Here is a 22,876-nt window from a genome sequence, read left to right on the forward strand (position 1 = left end):
TTGGTAAAAAGGTATTTAAGCTTGTCTGACGCTCTGCAGAGCTGTCAAAAGCGTGTGTGTCCTTGGATGGCAGGAATAAGTAACACCATCTCACACATTTAAACAATAAGTGCACAGATTTTAGGAGAAACAGAACTATCTTAATCATGCATATTTTTTTTCTAATTTTATTTTATTTTTAAACTTTACATAATTGTATTAGTTTTGCCAAATATCAAAATGAATCTTTTAAAGTTAAGTTTTCTCCATTAAATTAGTTATGTGTAGAGTCGACATTGCCTTTCTACCAGAAATACCAAACAAATTGTAGGAGGTACTTATTAAGTTTTCTGAGTATCAAAGTGAGGTGACTTTAGCATTGTTTTTCTGCAGATGAGTCTATTTTTGGCCTGTTTTGGCATGGACCATGGTGATGGAATTCACCAGTTGTTAAATATGTTCAGTGTTTTGTGTCACGAGCTCCCATGTGTACAAAATAACTTTGCTCCCTCCTGTCGCATTCTCCCGGGTCCATTTGGATCTCTCTTGTTTGCGTCTGCAGAGCTATAAACAGCCCTCGGCTTTCATAGTCACCCAGCATCCTCTGCCAAACACGGTGAAAGACTTCTGGAGGCTGGTCCTGGATTATCACTGCACGTCTGTGGTGATGCTAAACGACGTGGACCCTGCCCAGGTGAGATGCATGGACTGCGGCTGCCAGAGCCCGGCCCACAGTCCGGTCTGTGTTTTCTGTGTTTGCACATCGAGAATGCAGTCCCCTGGCAGCAGGTTACAAACCCCAGGCGAGAACAGGGAGCCAAAGATGCCTGTGTTACAAACCAGACGGGGGACTTCCCTGGCAGTCCAGTGGTTAAGACTGCACCTTCCAATGCAGGGGCTGTGGGTTCGATCCCTGGTCGGGGAGCTCAGATCCCACATGACTTATGATGAAAAAAAAAACAAAATACAGAAGCAATGTTGTAAAAAAAAAGAACTCAGTGAAGAGTTTAAAAATAGTCTGCACACACACACACAAAAAAAACTTTACAAAAAATAATAAAAACCAGGTGTAATTAGGGATGGCAGCAGAAAATAGTCTGAGACCAAAAAGATGGACTGAACTCAGAGACAGTGTGAGTGACGGGGAAACAGAGGGTCATAATCTGGGCTGTTCTCGAAGGATGGAAATGCTGACTGGAGAGAGATGCAGGGTAACAGGCAGTCAGGACTGACCCGGGGGCTGAAGGACATAAAGCAAGCCGACCAGAGACGATGAGAAAGGCCGTCAACCTCTAACACAGCCCCGGATCCGGGCTGGGAGTGTCTCCGAGCCTCCTGGCATGGCCCACCTGGAGCCCACAGGTGGCAGTCAGCCTAGCAGGGTGAAAAGAGTGGAGACTTTTTCACATCTAAGGGATAGCAATTACTTTTGTCAACTCTTTGGTAAAGATATATTAAAGAGAAATGAAACTGAGACTGGAAGATAAGGAAAACTGAGAATGATGAACGTGATTTGTTCGTAGCTCCTCTTCTTATACAAAGAGAGATAGAACTGGGCGGTGGTGACTCAGTATTAGTAATGGGCTTAGAAGGATTTTCCTAAAGGGAATTGTCAGGCCAGAGTGAGCCCGGGGGCCCTGGGAGCTGGATTTATCACTTTAGAGCCCAGCTATTCTAGTCACGGGCTGACCTACCGTGACAGAGGCCCTTGTGGGAAGTTTGAACTTGGTGTGTTGTAAGAATAAACTTGTTCTGGAACAGAATTAATTTTCTGTTTCACAGAGACAAATTAAAAAAAAAAAATGAAAGTCTGACATATTGCAGCAGCCAAAGTGGACAAAAATTTTCCTTCCTAAAATCCACTTTATTGTCATCAATCTGCCAAAAATGCCATGGACCTTCACTTCAGTCCTGTAATGCTTTTCATTGCATTTGAAGCAATGCATTGTCTCGTTAAGGCTATAGCCCAAAAGCTAGTTAATGAAATAATAATGATCGTGCTTGTCCTCATCTAGTCCTTTTTACTTAAGAAGCTTAAATATTTCAGTAGTCTCCCTTGGTGATCCTCTCCTCTCCAAAGAATGGGTGGCAACCATTTATAAAAGCAAGCAGACACCACAGCTGGGGACCCTCCATGACACAACCAGAAATAGGACAGAGGGTTCTGGTTTCTAACTCACAATGCCATGCGTGCGGCTCCACTCATTCAGGGTTGCTTAGTCACAGACAGAGGATAAGCGAGTGTTCCCTCTTCAGAATCATTTTTTTCCCCTAATGTGAATACTGAAATGCAGTGATAGACTGTTTTTGTTTTTTTTTTTTTTCCCCGTATGAGTGAACCAGACATCAGTGGTTTACACACGTTCTTTCTGGACGACACTGTTGAATTCTAAAGCATGTTAGTCACTCAGCCTTGAACTCAGATAGTAAAGAATCTGCCTGCAATGCAGGAGACCTGGGCTCGATCCCTGGGTCGGGAATATCCCCTGGAGGAGGGACTGGCTACTCATTCCAGTGTCCTTGCCTGGAGAATCCCATGGACAGAGGAGCCCGGCAGCTACAGTCTATGGGGTCGCAAAATATTGGACATGACTAAGCAACTAACACTTGAATTCTAAAGTCGCGTCCTAACCTACAGTTGTCTGGGCTCTTACCGAGCCTTGGCTGCCCTGGTGGGAGAGACCAAGGTTCCCATCCCGCTCAGCAGATGGAGCTGGTGCTGGTTTGGAGAAAGGATGCTCTTGGGATTCAGCCTTTTAGAGAGCACTAAACGGAGCATTTGAACCGAAAGTCTCTGCAATCGCGCAAGAATAGCACTCAGCTGCTTTAAGTATTTATAGGCCCAGTTCATGGATGTGTTATGCACTATTTAAGCCATTTTCCGCACGGTTTCCTTGGGCAGGATGCAGAATGCCATAATCCAGGGGCCCGTGCCAGCCGGGCCGTTCGTGTTTCTCTGGTGAAAGTGACGAGCTTTAGATTGAGGGCTGAATTGGGAGGACAAACAGAAAGTAAGGCTGGCTCCGTCAGGAGAGAACGGGCAGGACGGTTCAGATGTGCATGCTAGGGCTTCTCTCCCCAACTCAGCTTCCCATCATATGCCTGTTAATTTTAACATGGGTACCCTGGGGGTCAAAGAGAAAATAAACTTCAGCGAGCTGTCTTTTGACAAGGCAGTTTTATAACTTGTCACCGGGAAGCTCTGGTGAGGAAGGAAAAGTTTCGTGGAAGCATGCATGCATGCCTGCAGAGCTTTAGAACAGATTTGTGATAACAGACAGGGGTTTTTTCTCACCTGTCTCCCAAGTTCAGTGTTGCTGCAGGGCAGTGGCAGTGACATCTGCCATCGTGCTTGGCACCCTGCCTGCCACACTCATCAGCTGCGCCACGTTTCAGCAGAACTCCTGGTTCCCCAGTGTCACTAATACCTGGAGTGTGAGACGCTAGGAAATTGAGTTTTTAATTGAAGCCCAAAGCGGTTACTCATTCCGCCGTGTTTTCTAGGTCTGAGCTGGGAGGGTTTGGACCAGAGCATGAGAAAATGCAACCCAACACTGTTATCAGTATTTTGTCACTAAACAGCCCTGTTCTCAAAGTGATTACATACTACTAGGTGGGCCCAGATGGAAGGCTGGAGACTCGGGTGTCAAGTGGGTCATCTCAAATGTCTTTACTTTTGTAACGGCAGCTCAGGGCATCTCCCCAGGGCTGGAAAAGAATGCCTTTCAGCAGCAAAAGAGATCTTACAGCGATGGTATTCAGGAGGCCCACATGACCTCCTTGGGAGGCAGAATTCCTCGTGGCTTAGTGATGCTTTCACAGAAAATAGAGAAAAAAGTACTAGATGGACAGGGAGAATTAACGGCTCAGCCAACAAGAAAGTCAACCGGTCGACTGGGGGGAAGGAAAAGAGAAAGGAAATGAAGTGAATGAGGGGTGTTGGGGCCTGATGCTGGTGGTGACCTTATCCAGACGTGAGCAGTAAATGTATTCGGACCATTAACCTCGCGTTTCTGCGTTTTGAATCCAGTTGTGTCCACAGTACTGGCCAGAGAATGGAGTCCACCGACACGGCCCCATCCAGGTGGAGTTTGTTTCTGCTGACCTGGAAGAAGACATCATCAGTAGGATATTCCGAATCTACAACGCAGCGCGAGTAAGATCCGCAACCACCATGGCTGGTGTTGCGGTTTCATTATTTTCTCATCCATTGACTGGGTAGATGGTCTGGGTCAGTCAGTGTTCTGGGAGCCTGAAGGCCCATCTAGGAGTCTGTGAACAAAACAACGTTCCCTGACCCTGTGGAGCTTACGTTCTAAAGGGAGGAGACAGGAGAGGATGGACACAAAGATTGCCTGCTAGATTTGCTAGAAGGTACTGTGTGCTGTAGGAGAAAAATGGGAAAGCAGAAGGTGCCAGGCCTGGACAAGAGTGTGAGCAGAGGGGCCGTATGAATGCAGCCTGGCGGGCGTGAGGGGCAGCCACATGCTCTCGTGCAGTTGGCTTTAGGGGCAGAAATGACAGTCAGTGCAAAGGCCCTGAGGTGGGGGGATTGTCTGGTGAGTCCCATAACAGCAAGGTGGCTGATGTGTCCGCAGCCCACGAGGAGAAGGCGGGAGTAGCTGCTGGGGCCGAGGTTGGGGTCCAGGGGGCAGAGGTCACTTAGGGCCCTGCAGGCCACCACCAGGATCGGGGCTTCCACGCTGAAGGAAAGGAGGTGCCATCACAGGGTCCCGAGTGAAAGAGTCTTGTGCTCTAATCTAGCTTTTAGAAGGCACGCTCTGGCGTCTGTGCTGAGGACAGTGAGAGAGCGGGTCGGGAGGCTGTTGTAATAATCCAGGTGGGAAAGGACAAGGGTAGGCAGAGTGGCAGTGGCCGGGGGAGGTGGAGGGACTCGGGTACAGTCTGGCCTCAGAGCCAGTAGGATAGGATGGGCTGATCAGGGACTCGGGTACATCCTGGCCTCAGAGCCAGTAGGATAGGATGGGCTGATCGGTTGGATCCCAGGGACTCACGAGCAGCTCTCAGCGTGTTGGTCCTGAGAACTGGGTGGAACAGACATTAACCAGGTTAGGAAAAGCTGTGCAGGTAAGATTGTTAGGGGTCGGAGCACGCATGGACAGAAGGCAGGTCAGCTGGGTACATGCTGGGTTTGAAGTGACTGTTTGATGCCTGCATTGGAATATTGTGGAGACCTTGGAATCTGTGAGGGTGAAATTCAGGAGCAAGGTCTGGAGACCCAGATTGAGGACTCACTGGAATAGTTAAAGCCATGAGACTGAATGAAACCTTCAAGAGAGAAGTGGAGAAGAGAAAGGGACCCAAGGACTGAGCCTGGGGCCTGCATCAGCAAGAGTCTAACAGGAAGGGAGGCCAAGAGCTGTGGGGTTTGGTGGGGGTACAGCCAGGAAGGAAATAAGAGTGATCCCCTGTGTCGGGTTTTACCGGCAGCCACAAAAGATTTAGCCCAAGAGAGTCAGACTAAAATCATGTGGCCTGGTTATTTCTTGACTCCTAAAATTCTATTTAAATCCTCCTGCCAGTGCAGGAGACTCAGGAGACACAGACACAGGTTCTGTTCAATCCCTGGGTCGGGAAGATGCCCTGGAGGAGGGCATGGCAACCCACTCCAATCTTCTTGCCTGGAGAATCCCATGGACAGAGGAACCGGGCAGGCTTTAGTCCATGGGGTTGCATAATTGGATACGACTGAGCAACTGAGCACATACACATAATTCTATTTAATTACGGTGAAAGATCAACTATTGATATCTTAGCAAGAGTCATGCCAGTGAGCAGAACCGTGTTATACTCCCAGGACACAGGGTGTCATCTGTAACACTCTGAACTCACAGACATTGCCAGATCACAATTTATCCTTTACCTTTAGTTTACTTGTAATTAAAGTCCGGCCTATTTACCACTCTCAGCCCAGTGTGGTCAGTGCTCAGGTCGTGTGCTGTTTTTCACATGGCGTTTGCAAAGCTGTGAGCATTCCACTTCGCTTCTGTCTGCCCTCCCATTGGAAACACCTGGTGTTTTATATCAGCTCGCAATTCAGACTCCTAACTCCTTGGGCCATAGATGGTCCATTCGTTAACTACAGGCAGGCCCTCCTTCCCTCGGGCCCACTGGCATGAGGAGGTGGGGTCAGCGCGCTGGAGCTTGGCCCTGAGAGTAACGCCTGCTTTTTTTCTCTCCGCTCCCCTCCGATCACCTGGCCCTCTGCAGCCCCAGGACGGGTACCGGATGGTGCAGCAGTTCCAGTTCCTGGGCTGGCCGATGTACAGGGACACGCCGGTGTCCAAGCGCTCCTTCCTGAAGCTCATCCGCCAGGTGGACAAGTGGCAGGAGGAGTACAACGGCGGGGAGGGACGCACGGTCGTGCACTGCCTGTGAGTACACACGTCCACCAGACAGACACCAGCCCCAACGCCTTGGCTCACTGCCTCTTGTTCATTATAGGGGAGAAGAAGTAAGCAGATCTGGGCGACAGCTTAGTTTGCAGAAAACAAGCACATGCGCCTTTTACCTTTGGAGGGAATGTCGCTGCTATAAATTGAGCCCCAACCTTGTGACTGGAAGCCGCTGCCTCCGGAAAAAAATACCTGGGTGGGTTCAGTGAGCTCCTTCCAGCTCTTGAGAGCACGTTGTTAAGCTTCGGGGAATTTTCTGAGCTGATTGTGAAACTGTTGGTAACCTGAAATCCTCAGCGGCAGACATGTTTATGTCACGGACGTCAGCAAATGCCACAGTCAAGGGCCCCTCCCCGTTACGGCAGAACTGGTTTACCAGCGCACTCATTGGTGATTCTGTTGGATTTCATGACAGAGGTTTCAAAGGAACTGTTTCCTTCTTCTTTGTGGCTTTAAGAGAGTTTTGTTTTGTTTTGTTTGCCTGGGGACAGATATATATTGGGAAGATTTGGTTACAGCCAGGGTCTGCAGACTGGTCTCCAGACCAGCAATTTTAACAAGTGCTAAAATGGGAGATCCTTGGCTGCAGAATAATGGTTCCCAACCTTGGCTGCACATCTGGGGAGCTTTAAAAAACAAACAAACAAACAAACAATGCCCAGGCCACAGCAAAACAATTAAATCCAGATCTCTGGGGGTGGGAAGACTGGGCAACAGTGCTTTTTTTAACTCCCGGATTATTTCAGCACGAGGCCGAGGTTGCGAGCCTTGGCTTGAGTCTGCGTGCTTTTCAAAGCACTTTCACCTGCATCTTCTCATGGGCGAGGAGAGGAGCTAATCAACCGGCTGGAGGTGGCTTAATGGGCAGCGATTAGAAAGCCTGGCAGTCTGGGGAGATGGGGAGAGAGTCTGTGGACACTGAGTATGAGCTTCCTTCTCTTTTCAGTGGAGCGTTGTTAACAAGCTCCCAGGGAGCTCTCTCCCAAATTGAAGGGAAGACAAAGCTCTGCTCCGGGGACACCGACCCTGGTTACAGCAACCAGCATGGCCGAGGGCTCGTTACTCTCTGCTCGCTGCCGTATCTTGCGAGATGCCCCACCCTCAGCCCCCACCCCGGGTCTGGGAACCCAGGACTCTGCCACCTCTCAGCACCGAATGTGGCAAGAAACCGCTGTCCCCTCAGAAACAGTCTTATGAAGCAACCAACACTGGCCCTTCATCAGAAGTCCCCCAACTCCTCCCCTCCACCTTCCCCTTCTTTCTCAGGGACCCAGTTCATTAAAATCATCTCCACCGGGAAAACGTCCAGAAGGATCAATGAACTGCTCCCATCCCCGTTTTTATTCCTCTACTTGCAGACTTAACTTCTGATCAGAATAAGATCAGAGGGTCACCTGTGTGAGGTGATACAGCCCTGGCGAGGATAATCGACATTTTAGTGAGAGCTTGTATTCGATCGGTTAGGTTTTCTTGGGGATGCAAAAACAGTTTGCAGTTACCAATTTCTGCATCAGGAGCCTGCTAGCCTCTGGAACTAGGAACATCACACTTCTAGAAGCTTCCTGACCAGGGCCAGCCCTGGGACCCAAATGGCTGCATCCCACATGTATTAAGTTCACCTTAAAAAATGCATTCCGGTATACAGTAGGTGCAGACAAATACTGTTTGATTCCACTTATACAAGGTGTACCTAGAAGAGTCAGACTCATAGAGTCAGAAAGTATTAGTCCCTCGGTAGGTGCCAGAGGTCGAGGGTGGGGTTGAATGGGGAGCTAGCATTTAATGGGGACAGAGTTTCAGTTTAGGAAGGTGAAAGTTTTCAGGCTATGGACGATGGTGAGTTGTACATTGTGAAGGTACTTAGTGCCACAGAACTGCACAGTTAAATACGGTTAAAATAGTATGTTTTATGTCATGTGACTTTTACCACAATAAAAAAAACTTTTTTTTAATCATAACAGGAAAAAAGGAGGGGGCTACATCCCAGTAGTGGGAGATCTGAGGCCCCAGGAGGGGTTTGCGGGGAAAATTCAAAGACCCATTAAGTCACTGCACCTCGTAGACCACCCTGTAGACACTCTCCCAAGGCACAGCTATGACCCCAGACTGAACAGTTCCACCCCCTGCCCACGGGATACCTAAGACAGTGGCTGTTCTCTCACCCAGTGGACACTGCGGGCACCTGCTGCTTCTGCCCTCCTGCCAGCCGAGCCCCCGGCACCTTCTCCTGCTGAGAGATCCTGGACTTCTCCCTGGGAACCATCCTCCCCACAACTCTGAAGTCCCAGCTGTTGCCATGGGGCTGCCATTTACTCTCTCCATATCACGGGGGCAGGGCGTGAGACCCAGGCTGGGGTCAATGCTGACTGTTGTCAAGATTTTAAAATCTTAATCTTAGGTTTTTTAGTTGTAGGAACAGAGTTAGGTTAAATCGGTATCCTTCAGTTCAGGCCAGGAGACGTTGCCTTGACCCACAGGCAACCTGCTGTCCACCCCACCACCTCCGAGATGAGACCTTCTTCCTATTCAGTATAGCGCAGTGCCACCTACTGGCCATGGGCAGAGTATCCATTCCCGGGACGCCCTTCAGGGCTGTGAACTGGATGGTTCACAGAAAGCAAGCAGGGAATTCTTTGTCTTTATACATGTCTTCCAGCTGATAAAACTAGTCAGAATGGGTAGAATTAAGGTCTCATGCTTTTTCAACCCTTGATGAAAGTAATGGATGTAGACAGTGGTCATCGACAGCTGCTGAAAGCATTAGATGAAAAGCCAATGGAGGAGAAACATTGAGGTGTCAATGCAGAGAGAGATAAGAAACTGAAGAGCAGAAGAGAAAATTCAGGAACAACCACACCTCGGGGTCCCCTGACTCACAGCAGGGTCCCACAGCAGCACACCACCTGCAGGGCAGTGATCTCCCTTCTCACGCTACCCAGAGAGCATCTCTAGTGCATGCTGTCTTCGTGCAGACCTGCAAAGGAAGACAACAGAGCTTCTACAGAAAATCTTCACCTGAAGGAGTAATCAGAGATGAGTTACGCAGGACACAGAACAGCGGCCATAAAGGAAGACATTGGTAAATTGGGTCGTTAAAGCTGAGCACTCCCGTTCATCCAAGGAGCGTGGAAGCACAAGACGGGACACTGACATTTGCTCTCCATACATCTGACAAAGAATTCCTAGCCAGCATGCCAAAGAACTGCTGAATTCGACAAGAAAAGGACAGACAATCCAACTGTTGGGCAAAATGCTTGATGAGAACTTCATTTTTTCAAAAAAGAATATCCAAATAGCCAATAAGCATAGAAAAGGCATCATTAGTTTTCAGGAGAATATGCATTAAAATACAGCAAAATTGGGTGCCCCTACATTCTCACCAGAATGTCTAAAATTTAAACAAATAAATGGTTCTAAGTGTTGGGAGACTGTGGAGTAACTGGACTCCCAAACACTGTTGGAACAAAGTAAGCACGTACAACCATTTTGGAACCATTTAAATAGCATATGTGTGTGCATGCGTGCATGCTAAGTCGCTTCAGTCGTGTCCAGCTCTTTGTAACCCTGTGGACTGTAGCCCACCAAGCTCCTCTGTCCATGGGATTCTCCAGGCAAGAATACTGGAGTGGGTGGCCATGCCCTCCTCCAGGGGATCTTCCCAACCCAGGCATCAAACCCATGTCTCTGTCTCCTGCATTGGCAGATGGATTCTTTACCACTAGCGCCACCTGGGAAGCCCTTTAACAACATTTACCAAAGCTAAATATAAATATATCCTCTGAGCTCTTCTGCTGTGAGGTCTGTGACTGCAAAAATGACTCATAAATGCAATAGGAGACGTGCTTATAGCAAACATACTCATAATATGGAAAACTGCAAACAGCCCAAACATTCGTCAGCTCCTAGATAAAGAAATTATGCAGTAGTACATGCACTCAATGGAATTATTCTCAGCAACATAAGAAGAAAAGGCTTCCCTGGTGGCTCAGATGGTAAAGAACTGCCTGCAATGCAGGAGACCCAGGCTCAATCCCCGCGTCCAGAAGATCCCCTGGAGAAGGGAACAGCTACCCACTCCAGTATTCTTGCCTGGAGAATTCCATGGACAGAGGAACCTGGCGGGCTGCAGTCCATGGGGGTCCCAAAGAGTTGGACACGACTGAGCGACTAACACACACAATGTAGGAGGGCAAACTGCTGATACAACGTGGGTGCTTCCCACACAGTTAATGTTAAACAAAATAAGCCAGACTCAGAGAGTACATGCTGTATGATTCCATGTGTACAGAATTCAAAAACAGACAAAAGAAACTAATGATGCCAGACCTGAGAACAGAGATTATCTTGAAGGTGTTGGTGGTTTTGGTGAGGAAGGAATACTGGGGAGAGGGGATCCAGGGGGCTGATCGTGGTCAGTATCTTGATCCAAATGGTAGTTAATGGTATATGCATTTGCAAAAGTTAACTGCGATCTATACTTAACCACTTGTGAGCTTAATTGTAGGTATCTTATACTTTATTTAAGAAACTGATTTGGAACTTAAGCATGGAATGATCAAGCTGGCATTGGAACACAGTGATCAATCTTAAAATCACAAGACAAGGTGATGTCCTATGCCTGCTTCCTAATGAAAGTTCACTTATAAAGTATATTTATCCAGAAAGAAAAAAATCCTGAATTTCTTATGAAACTCTGGAGCTAAATCCCAATTAACAGAAAGCACAGGATTAGAGATTGGTGAATGTGGGGCTGTCTGCAGGGAAAATGACCCCATTTCCTCAACAAATAAATTGCCAAGAGGAAACAATGAGAGAGCAAAAAGAACCCACAGATTAAAATAAACTTGCAAGACTTGTCAACCGAATGCAGTGTAGACTTTGCTTGGATGAGGATTTGAAAAAGTCAACCGTAAAAAAAAGTCTAAACAACCTGGGAAATGTGGACAGTACCTAGAAATTTGATTCTGTTAAACTGTAGTGTTTATTTTAGGTGTAATAACAATGGTATTGTGTTTATTAAAAAAAAAAAAGTCCTTTGCATCCTTGGAAAAGTGGTTGATTCCAGAGCTGGTACAAGGGAGAAGTTACAGGACCAGTTAGAAAATCTCATGGTTCTAGAAAGTAAGGACGTGCTTGAAAAAGGTTGGAGGAACCAGCCTGATGGAGCTCCTAATGGCCAAAGCCAGAACAATTTCAGCAACAAAATAAACATGGATACTATTTTAGCTCAAAGAAATGATATGTATAAGTCTAAAGTGACATAAATAATAGAAATAAATAAGCAAATAAAATTTCAAACAGTGCCTGAGAGTTCTCTCTTTAGAGCAGGATGTAGAAGGAAAGAGTGATGTGGACACCAATTAGACAGGTGTCAGAGACGTCACTTTGCTGACAAAGGTCCGTAGAGACAAAGCTGTGGTCTTTCCAGGAGTCATGTATGGATATGAGCGTTGGACCATAAAGAAGGCTAAGCGCCGAAGAATTGATGCTTTCAAACTGTGGTGCTGGAGAAGACTCTTGAGAGTCCCTTAGACAGCAAGAAGATCAAACCTAAAGGAAATCAACCTTGACTATTCATTGGAAGGACTGATGGGGAAGCTGAAGCTCCAATACTTTGGCCATCTGATGTGAAAAGCCGACTCATTAGAAAAGATCCTGATTCTGAGAAAGAATGAAGGCAGGAAGAGAAAGGGACAAGAGGATGAGATGGTTGGATGACATTACTGGCTCAATGGATGTGAGTTTGAGCAAATTCAGGGAGATGGTGAAGGACAAGGAAGCCTGACGTGCTGCAGTTCGTGGGACTGAAAAGAGTCGGACACGACTTAATGACTGAAGAACAAGCAGCACAGTGAACACTGTTGCAGACAGGATCCCTAAATGGGCATGAATAACAGCGGATGAAGCTTTGAGGAGAACAAGATAGTTACATAATCCCAGTGTATTTTTCCCAAGATACTTATTAACTACAAAGAGAAGCATCATGAGTACATGGTGAAAAAATCTGCCAGACATCCACCATCTTAATAAGCAACCAAGGCCAGCATCGCCAGCAACAAGACAGTCAACACCATGAACCTTCGAAGGAGGCGACAGCCTTTCCATGGTTTTCTTACCAAAGTGCATAACCTCATGTTCAATGATAAGAAAGCATCAGAGGAATCAAAATGAAGGTACTTTCTACAATTTGTATTTTGTGATGACTTCTCAAATCGTGGATAGGGGACCATGGCTCTTTTCTGCATCTCATTCTGTATTCCATATTCTGCAAAACAACTGACCAGTCCTCTTTCAAAGTGTCAAGGTCAAAAAAGACAAGGGAACACTGAGGACGCAGCTCATAGGAAACACTAAATGCTAGGTGGGTCCTGGACTGAATCCTGGACCAGGAGAAAGGACAGTTGTAGAAAAACTGGACACCCTGACCAAGGTCTGTAATTTAGTCAATAGCATTATACCAGCAGTAACTTCCTGGTTTTAACCGTTTGCTACAGTTATGTAAGACCTTCACATCAGGGAAGGTGGGCATACAGAGAACTCTCTGTGCTATTTTACAGTGATTCTGTACAATTAAAATTAATCCAAAATAGAAAGTTTTATTTTGAAAGAGCCCTTATGAAGCCGTTTATCTCGAATTGGGACTGGAACCCAGCCAAAATCCACGGTCTTCTGACTGAGATCACAGACCGAGTTTCAGGACCTAATGAAACTCAGGTTTTCAGGTTTCATTTCTCATCGCAGAAAGTATTCCGTGAGAGACAAAGTGATAGGTAGGAAGTGTATTTATTCAGAGAGAAACACGCTCCACAGACAGAGTGTGGGCCATAGCAGCAGCGAGTGTGGCAGTCTCAAACTATGGTTGTGATTACCTTTTAAGGGATGGGTACTTTCCTAGGCTAGTGAGTGGGAGAATTATTCCAACTATTTGGAGAAGGGGCGGGGATTTCCAGGGATTGGGCCATCGCCCACTTTTTGGTCTTTGATGGTCCACTTTGGAACTGCCATGGCACCTCTGGGTGTCATTTAGCTTGCTGATGTTTTGCATTGAGCTTGAACTGAGGATCAAGGTTTAGTCAAGTTGACTTGTCTGCCTTCTAGTACCCATTTGGATCGAATCAGTTTTTGCTGTGTTCTCTAGCTGTGTCATTCTTTCCAAGGTTGTGTGCTGCCCTCTTCCCTCCTGTTTCATTTATTTTAGAGACAAAGCATGAAATGCTAATAGATTGTCTGAGGCCAAATCCATCTTTGAGCATAACCCACACCCATCCCAGTTTTCCTGCAGACACTGCATGAGATGTTTGTATATTGAAAATTTTCCTGCAGGTCTTATGCAGCCGTGGGGGCAGAGGTGGAGCTGAGAGAGCAGGCCAGGTTCCCATCACCTCTGGTCAGGTGATCTGTGGGCTCTGGGTTCTGGGCTCTGTTTGCATCAGGTAGAGGGACTTGCTCGGGTGAAGCATCCCGGCCAGGAGGGCTTGGGCAGCAGATGTGACCAGGTGGTGTGAGCCATGTGCTGTGATGGTGACCCAGACCCACCACCTGCCTCTCCTCTTCCTACAGGAATGGGGGCGGCCGCAGTGGGACCTTCTGTGCCATCAGCATCGTCTGCGAGATGCTCCGGCACCAGCGAACGGTGGATGTCTTCCATGCCGTGAAGACGCTGAGGAACAACAAGCCCAATATGGTGGACCTGCTGGTAGGCCCCGGTCCATCTATCGTCCCACTTGGAGTTGGGGGGGTGATGAGGAGCCATCCCTGGTTAGCTCAGTCTGATCCCTGGTGGGAGAGGCTCGTGCTCACGGTGCATTCGCTGTGCTTGTCCGAGTTGTTCTCCTTTCTTCTCCCTTCCTCTTGCCTTTTCACCAGTAGGCTTCTCTCAACACATCTGACACGTAGAAATAGTTGAAACTCACAAGCGCACATTCTGATTAATTGCCATTCTCAGCAGCACCTTCCACATGTCTAAGCACTTCGTCTTCACAGAGAAGAAATAATCATAGCACATGAAATGCCAGATTTTCAAATTACAGATTTTATAAATAGCTTAATCACCTAATATTTATCAAAGCTGGGAATTGGAGTTTGACATCCGGACGATTGCATTTAATTACGGCGGGTATCTGAGGAGAGGATGAAAGAGGTGGAGAAACAAAGGACGAGGTGGAATGGTTTTCTTCGGGAATTTCGTGAAATCTCTTTATTGTGCAGAGCTGTTGAAATGCCGGCTGCTGTGACTCCAGAATAGGAGAACAGTTTAAAGGAGGAAGCTTTTCAATGAGGTTTTTGTATTTCTCTGTTAGTGGAGGAAGGATCTGAAGGAGACAGGGGGATTAATCCCAAGGTGGGGAGAGTGGCCTGGGATGGGGAGGGAAAGACAAGGTGGAGTCCCTGAGGAGCTTGGAAAGCTGCTATACATTGTAAATACCTTAACGGGACTAAAGAGGGAGTGGAGAGTCACGCTGAAGCTGAGGAAACAGCGATGGCCTCACCCATGATGGCCAGCTCCTGGGACCCACCCGAGCCCTGCTCAGCATCCAGGGCCATCTGCTTCCCCCACAGACGTGCTGGGTGCTTCATGAGCTGTTCTAGTTTCCAGATGCATGTGCTGCCCTGGGAATTTAACAAACAGGAACCTCTTTGGCCAGGTGCAGACTCTCAAAACCATCAGCAATTACCATGTTGGCTTCTGCGAAAAAAGGGCTGTACCCCCCACACCACTACTCCCCACCCTCCCCTGGGTGGTTGTTGTTCAGTCACTAAGTTGTGTCCGACCCTTTGTGACCCCATGGACTGCAGCACGCCAGGCTTCCCTGTCCTTCACTATCTCCCAGAGTTTGTGCAAACTCATATCCGCTGAGTCGGTGATGCTATCTAACCATCTCATCCTCTGTTGCCCCCTTCTCCTCCTGCCCTCAATCTTTCTCAGCATCAGGGTCTTTTCCAATGAGTCGGCTCTCATCAGGTGGCCAATGTTTTGGAGCTTCAGCATCAGTCCTTCCAATGAATATTCAGGGTTGATTTCCTTTAGGGTTGACTGCTTTGATCTTCCTACAGTCCAAGGGACTCTAAAGTGTCTTCTTCAGCACCACAATTCAAAAGCATCAATTCTTCGGTGCTCAGCCTTCTTTATGGTCCAACTCTCACATCCATACATGACTACTGGAAAAAACCATAGCTTTGACTATATGGTCCTTTGTCAGCAAAGTGATATCTCTGCTTTTTAACATGGTATCTAGGTTTGTCATAGCTTTTCTTCCAAGGAGCAAGCATCTTTTAATTTCATGGCTGCAATCTCTGTCCATAGTGATTTTGGAGCCCAAGAAAATAGAATCTGTCACTGTTTCCATTTTTCCCCCCATCCTGCCCTGGGGATGTCCCTCAAACCTGCCTTCTACTCTCAGCTCTACTCATTCAAGTGAAGTGACCTCAGACAGATAACCTTGACATCGCCTTGGGCATGTCACTCTCCTGAGCCTGAGTTGTAACCAGGGATGATGTTGGTTTGTTGAGATCATCCCCTGTGACGACATGCATGAAAGTGTTTTGGAAGTGCCCCAGGTGAGAAAGCCCGTCCCTAAGACTGCAGGTGTCTACAGGGCACAGTGTGACCAGCAGCACACCTGATGCAGGTAAAAAAGCACCAGGTGCAAGCGAGGAGGCTTCAGGAGCAGGAGCATGTGTACACGTGGCACTTACAAGTGCCTTTCACACAGTCCAGACTTCACGTGGATGGGCCAGGTGCTGTGCCCAGACTTCACTGGTCAGAGGACCGTCTCACTCCCCGGGTTGTTGTTCAGTCACTAAGTCATGTCCGATGCTTTGTGACCCCATGGACTGACTGCAGCACACCAGGTTTCCCTGTCCTTCACTATCTCCCAGAGTTTGCTCAGACTCACATCCATTGAGTTGGGGATGCCATCTAACCACTCCTCGGGACCCCCCTGAATTTTAGAGTTCCCCCACCCAGAATTCTCCATCTTCTGGGCTGAGGGCAGTTAGAGGGGGCCCGAGTTTAGGACAGATAAGCAGATTGGCAGAGGCTGGAAACAAATGCATAAATGAAACCATTCTGAGACATCATTCGGTATTTAATGCCCTGATTCAGGGACAGGCATGTAGCTTCCAAACATTAGTTGGCATCTGAGTAAAGTGACCTTGACTTTTTTAAAAAAGTGTAATCCCCTTCTCACTGCAGCCTGACTTAAGCACATCGTTAGAAACAGACCCTTCCAGGTCTTTCCCTGAATGGTTCTGCTGAGCTTCCTTCACTCACGAGTTTTTTGGGCAGAAGCAGCGAGGCTTTTCCCAGATCCATGGTGCAGACTGCAGGATGGGGTGCTTTTCCATGAAGGCAGCTCCTGACTGCAGCCCACGTTCCCATCATAACCTGGGCGTTTCTCTATTCATGTGCGGTTCTGAGGGAGAAACAGGATTCTTGGATTCCCAGAACCCCAGAGATCCACACCAGTTTTATGATAAGCTCCACGGCTGAGAAATGTAAGAAAGTCCTGCAATTTCCTGAGGAAAATGTCTGATGAATCTGTCACGGTGCCTCCTGACGGGATAATAGAGCTTATCTGGTAACCAAAGGGAAAATGTCACGGTCCTCTTTTCAGTGGGCTTGAAGATTCTTGAGTTGAATCAGGGCTCTTGTCGCTGGCATATTTGTTTTTGCTGTGAGTATAGTTCCTGTTTAGTTTGGCACTCGTGTGTGTGTGTGTGTGTGTGTGTGTGTGTTGGCTGAGATAACTAATTCAGGTCAGGGTGATAAAACCTGGTACAGTTGTATTGGACATAAAAGACCACCCAAGACTTGAGTCTTTCCTAAGTAGAGAATGTGATACCAGTAGCTGAGAAGCTGGCTTCTAGCTGTCTCTTTGCAGGAGGAGGCTAGAGCCAGGGCACCCTAGAGCAGACCCCATGCTGGCCGCCAGGAGGCAGGCAGGTGGGCGTGGGGAGGCAGGAGGGCCAGGCCCCTCTGGGTCTGCTCATCCTTCCATTCAGACCCCAAAACATGCTGCCACAACCCCCATCCCCCAATCAGGGCAGGATGAATGTTCCGAGGGGATCAAAGTGGTCCCATCTCCATCTCCCCTTGAGGCTCTGATTATTTTTCAAAATTGTGTCTGAGTTAGAAACTTCCCCGTCCATTTTGAAGCATGGCACTTTCAAGGGAGAGTCAGAGGGCCTACGGATTTATTTCTTCAACTGCTTAGGTCTGGAGGCTCCAGGGAAAAGGCAGTGGATTGCCAGGAAGCAAAATCATTCTAACACAAGACTAGATGTCTTGATGGGCTTCCCTGGTGACACCATGGTAAAAGATCCAATGCCAATACAGAAGGCCCAGGTTCGATCCTGGGTCGGAAAGATCCCCTGGAGGAGGAAAGTGACAACCCACTCCAGTATTCTTGCCTGGGAGATCCCAAAGACAGAGGAGCCTGGCAGGTTACAGTCCATAGGGTTACAAAAGAGTCCAATAGGACTGATCGACTAAACAGCAGCAAGGTGTTTTGACGCAGCAGGGCCACTGGGTTTGTCTCCTGACCCCTCTTGCTGCCGAACTTCTCAGTGATCCACCTCTTCAGCCAGCCCCCAGCCCTCATCAAAGGCCTGGATCCCCGAGGGGCCTCCTGCCACAGTGCAGCCTGAGACTGGCGCTACTTAACTGGTCAGATGCAGACGGGGTCCCCCACGCTGAGCCGCTTTGCCTCTCGTACGGTTGCTGGGAAACCAGCTGCTTCAACACACAGTCCGCTCTCACCTTTGCTTCTGCACTTGGCTTTGAAGTTCCCAGGTCTCTGTGTTAACAGAGAAACAGCCTTTAGGAGCCAGATCTTACCCGAGAAAGTTACTGTCCCTGGGAGGCAATGGGAGCTCTGGCCAACGTGCTGACTTGACACACTCACGTTGTGGAGTGGTTCCCTAGACCACGGTGATCAGCACAACTGTGGGCTCTCGGAGTGAGTGCAGCTGACTCTATGTGGTCAGAATGCTTGTGATCCATGGTCAGCAAGTTTCAAGGGTACAGTTCCATATCATTAACTCTGGTCGCCGTGCTGTATGGTAGAGCTGTGGAATTCACTGCTCTTATAACTGAAAATTTGTACCCTCACCAGCATCACTCCACTTGCCCCTCCCCTGACAATGACAGTTTTAGTCTCTATCTCTATGATACTGACTTCTCTGTAATGGGACCTTTAAAAAATTCTGAGCCCCAGGCCCACCCCAGAGACTGATCCAGGTGACATGGACCTGGCTTCAGCAGCCGTGGGACAAGCGCCCCAGGTGACCTGATGTGCAACCGAGGATAAGAAAGTTCATGGGTGGTCGAGAAAGGCCCTCGGCCCGTCCACACGTTGGATCAGCTGGGGCACTTCACAGATACAGGAGCAAGGCTGCGCCCCCGAAGATGGGGGTAGACAGAGCCTGTGTGATATGCCACAGGTGAGAAACACAGCTCAGGAGGACGAGAGGCCAGTCCTGCAGTATGGCCACAGTGGTGGCGGGGCAGGCCAAGCCCACTTCCCATTTCTTCTCTTTACTGGACCCAAGAACAGGGATCTGAGCTGCTTCCAGGACCAGGGAAGGCAGTGGCCACAGGCCAATGGGTCTGACTAAAGAACCAGATGCACAGACAGCATGTGGCCTTGGAAAGGGAGAAAGTGCTTCAGACTCTTTCAAAGCTATACTGAGTGCAATGACCCATCCATCTATCATCAGAGACAGGCAGCTGCCCCCCAGGGGTCTCATAGGCTGGTCACCCAGTGCGACCCCCTGGGAACACTGATCCAAAGAGTCCCGCCTGAGGGTATTGGCACATGGGCCCACTTCCCCTCCTGGCAGGCATGTCGGGCAGAAGCGTTTTTCTGCTTGTCAGCAAAGATCCAGCTTAGACTGAAGCTGGTGTTCATTTCCAAAAGCAGGTGTGTGTGTGCAGGGGTGGGGAGGGGGAAACTCTGCCCCAGGTGAGTGCACAATCTCTTTGAAACTTCTCAGGCAACGTGGAGTGTTTGAAGTGACAGGCTGACTATGGGGCCATGTTCCGCAGACAAAGGCACTGTCCGGCCTTTGGGGGAGCCGCCTGCAGCCACCAAGGCCTCCCATGCCCTCCCTGAGGGCAGGGACTCTTACAGCGTGACCTCATGTGGGGTATCCTTTCAAGTTTCACTTTCTCCCTGTTTTGTGAGAGCAAGGGGCATCTGAAGTGAAGGTGGGGGCTTGAAGAGGAGTTGCCAGTTACTCTGGTTGCAGTCTAGCACAAAGATGCTCACGTCATCAGCTAATGTCACCCAGATTGGGAAATCCTGGGACCAAAGCATAAACGCCCTTTCTCCCCTGAAGCAGAGATGGTTCATGTGGCTTAATTATACTGTTCAAAAGAGAGAAAACCGCCAAAGATGGGCTGTATCTGGTGATCAAGTGTAATCAGGTTCCAAGTGGGAGGATTTCAGGTGTTTTTCGAGGTGCCTGGGGGAGGGGACCAGCAATTTGTGATCCTTCTGCTCATTCCCTGTACGGAACCAGTCATCACAGTCTGTGGAGCTAGCAGCCTATTTAGGAAGGATGAGATGAGAGAGACAACTCATTTTGAAAAACTGTAGTCATGCCTATGATGGGGCACCTTCAGTGATTCCCCCCCCAACAGCCGACCCTTGGGATGAACCCGAAACCCCTTCCTGGCTTCCTCGTTCACCTTTGACCCAAGGCAGCAGCCACGTGGCCCTTTAAGTGCATCTTACTATGTTAAGGATCAGCAGTAAAAGAGCTGCCTGCCAATCCAAGAGGCGTAGATTTGATTCCTGGATCGGGAAGATCCAGGAAATGGCAAGCCACTCCACTATTTTTGCCTGGAGAATCCCATGGACAGAGGAGCCTGGTGGGCTACAGTCTATGGGGCCGTAGAGAGTTGGACACGACTGAGCAACTGAGCATGCATAACACTCTGTTAAGAAGACGGTCCCTAGTTGGCATTGAAACTAACTGCACAGCTAGCTTTGTACAAAATCATGTTTCTGCAAGAAGGAACTGATCTCTTAGGTTTCCACGAAAAAGAAAAAAGAATTGTCTGTGCGATTCACAAAAACAGCAATGATTGGAGCTCGCCTTAGCCAGTGTCAGCCATGAGCTGACAGCATCAGGATTTTGAAATTCGAGTGATTTCTTGTAAATATTCTGAAAATAGAAGTATCAGATCCCAAAATAATAAATCCTAAAATGTGGATTGAAAGCTTGCGCAGGTGCTGGTCCGGGATCTGAGAAAGCTGCACTCAAGAGAAATGAGTTCACTGCCCCATTAAGAACTGGGATGTGGCTCCCAGGGGGCATCAGACGTTGCCCCCAGTGCCTGTCCCTGTTCTGCCATCTTTACCCGGGCAGCCTGCCAGGAGGACCACAGTCAGGAGGCCCCCAGGCTTTACCATTCAGACTGGGACACTTTTGAGAGCAAACAAGGCTTCAACTCTCCATTCCGCCAAGATAACAGGCATCAGTCAAGACTGTCCTGGGCAACCCAAGGCACTTAATATCCACCTCCCCCAGTCCACATGCTCCTCCTCCAGCTCCCCATCACCTGCCACCCCCTCACATCTCCCCTGAGAACTGCTGCTCCCCGCTCCACTGCACCCATGTTGGGGACCATTCGTGGGCCCCACTCAGCTCTGCCTCTTGGGGGCCCTTGGGTCCCTGTCTCATCCTCCTCATTGGACCATGGACTTCTCAGAGTCAGGGGCCAGGTCAAGGTACTTGGTATTTAAGAGGTGCTTAATAACTGTTCATAAACCAGAGGGAGTCCTGCTGACTGACAAAGGTAAAGCCAGGCCAGGCGTGAAGCCACGTTTATTCACTGAGCAAATCAGGAAGGCGCATCTCCAGCCTCCCTCCCAGTACACCTCTTGGCTTTCCCATAATTTGTCCTCAGGATGTTGATATAACAGGTGCACTTACACGTGTGGACAAGCAGATGTGTTCCAGTTGTCTGGAACTTTCCAAGAAGTCTCACAAGTGTAGATGTCAGAATATTTCTTTCATTGGCCTTGTGTGTAATATCTACAGTGAATACGTGTGTGGTCCAGGATTGTGACGTCCTAGCTCGTTTCTGATTCACCTCCTTCTCAGGTTGATTGCTTCCAATTAAAGCCCTAACTGGGGCTTCTGAGCAGTAAAGAATCTGCCTGCCAGTAGAGCAGGTGCAGGTTCGATCCCTGGGTCTGGAAGATCCACTGGAGAAGGAAACGGCAACCCACTCCAGTATTCTTGCCTGGACAGTCCCACGGACAGAGGAGCCTGGCGGGCTGCAGTCCGTGGGGTCACACAGAGTCAGACTTGACTGAGCACGCACTCACGCACAGCATCATTGCTTTCAGAGAAATGGGGCCCGCTGTGGCCGCGCTGATGTTCTGTCCCTTCTGTGTTCCAGGATCAGTACAAGTTCTGCTACGAGGTAGCCCTAGAGTACTTGAATACTGGCTGACGGCGTGAAGAGCCCCGCACACCAACCTTCCATCCTGCACAGCCAGGAAGTGCCACGGTGTTTGTGCCGATGAGATGAAGACAGCTCCATATGCTTATTTTGCTTTGCCTAATTGGCTCTTTTTAAAAAAGAGTCCAAGAAAAAAAAGTGTTTATAAAACTGCTTGCACTGCCCGATTCCCAATAGTGCTGTTGCCTGACCGAAACCCACCCACAGCACCCAGCGGTCCAACCCCGTCGTCCTGGGCACCGGCCCCTTCGAGCAGCGCGGACAGATGGTAAATTGAAGAGCACAATTATATTCTTATGAAGGAATTTGTACCTTTGGGGTATTATTTTGTGGCCCGTGAACGTTTCTTATTGTCACAGCTGAGTGTACATTTTCGTTCTGTGGAGAATGCTACCTGGCATTATGATAATATATTATTTTAGTTAATATTTGTATTTTAACATGTCGCATAATATATGTAGCTTTCCAAGACTAACAGATAAACGTATAATGAACCAAGAGATGTTGTATGAGTTGTTGTTTCTATCAGATTTGTATCGTTTCCGAGGGAAAAGCTCGGGAGGCGTTCGGTTCAGGAAGGCGGAGGTCGGCGATCAGGTTCACAGATCTGAAGTTCTTCAGTTCTTCCTGTGTGTTTATATTGTAAATATTTTTGATTTCATCAGATTATTTATTCATTAAAAGAAATTTTTGTGAAGCGCGGTGAGTGACAATCATTTTTATCCAGCCCTGGAAATCATTCACTGTATGATGCTACCTGTGTGAATTCTCAGCTCAATAAATAAAGACGCGTGAGCAGTGTGGTGTCTGCCTGGTGTCCTGACACCCCGCGGGGCAGCTCTGGTCACTCCTGGCCTCGGGCAGAGAAACCATGGCTGGTCTGCTGGATTGGAGCAGGTGGAGTTAGGATTTCGGAGAGATCTTTTGTCAGGGAGAAATCGAGACCCATCCTGAGCTGCTCCTCTGAGCCCCAGAGGCCACCGGCCAGTGAGCTCTGACCTGG

The 22,876-nt window shown here is 48.4% G+C and overlaps 1 protein-coding gene across 6 annotated transcripts in view; it reads left to right on the plus strand.

The window, feature by feature from the left end:
• Positions 1-22,674, plus strand: part of PTPRM (protein tyrosine phosphatase receptor type M) — a 666,464-nt gene extending 643,790 nt beyond the window's left edge. For all 6 annotated transcript variants that reach the window (XM_070778532.1, XM_070778534.1, XM_070778533.1 and 3 more), the window contains 5 exons: positions 542-673; positions 4,010-4,135; positions 6,211-6,374; positions 13,956-14,091; positions 21,811-22,674. In XM_070778532.1, the coding sequence (XP_070634633.1) occupies positions 542-673; positions 4,010-4,135; positions 6,211-6,374; positions 13,956-14,091; positions 21,811-21,864 (612 nt within the window). In that variant the 3' untranslated portion in view covers positions 21,865-22,674. The remainder of the gene's footprint in view (positions 1-541; positions 674-4,009; positions 4,136-6,210; positions 6,375-13,955; positions 14,092-21,810) is intronic.
• The last annotated feature ends 202 nt before the right edge of the window (positions 22,675-22,876 follow it).

Source organism: Bos indicus, chromosome 24 (assembly GCF_029378745.1).
Source record: "Bos indicus isolate NIAB-ARS_2022 breed Sahiwal x Tharparkar chromosome 24, NIAB-ARS_B.indTharparkar_mat_pri_1.0, whole genome shotgun sequence".
Classification (NCBI taxonomy): Eukaryota; Metazoa; Chordata; class Mammalia; order Artiodactyla; family Bovidae; genus Bos; species Bos indicus.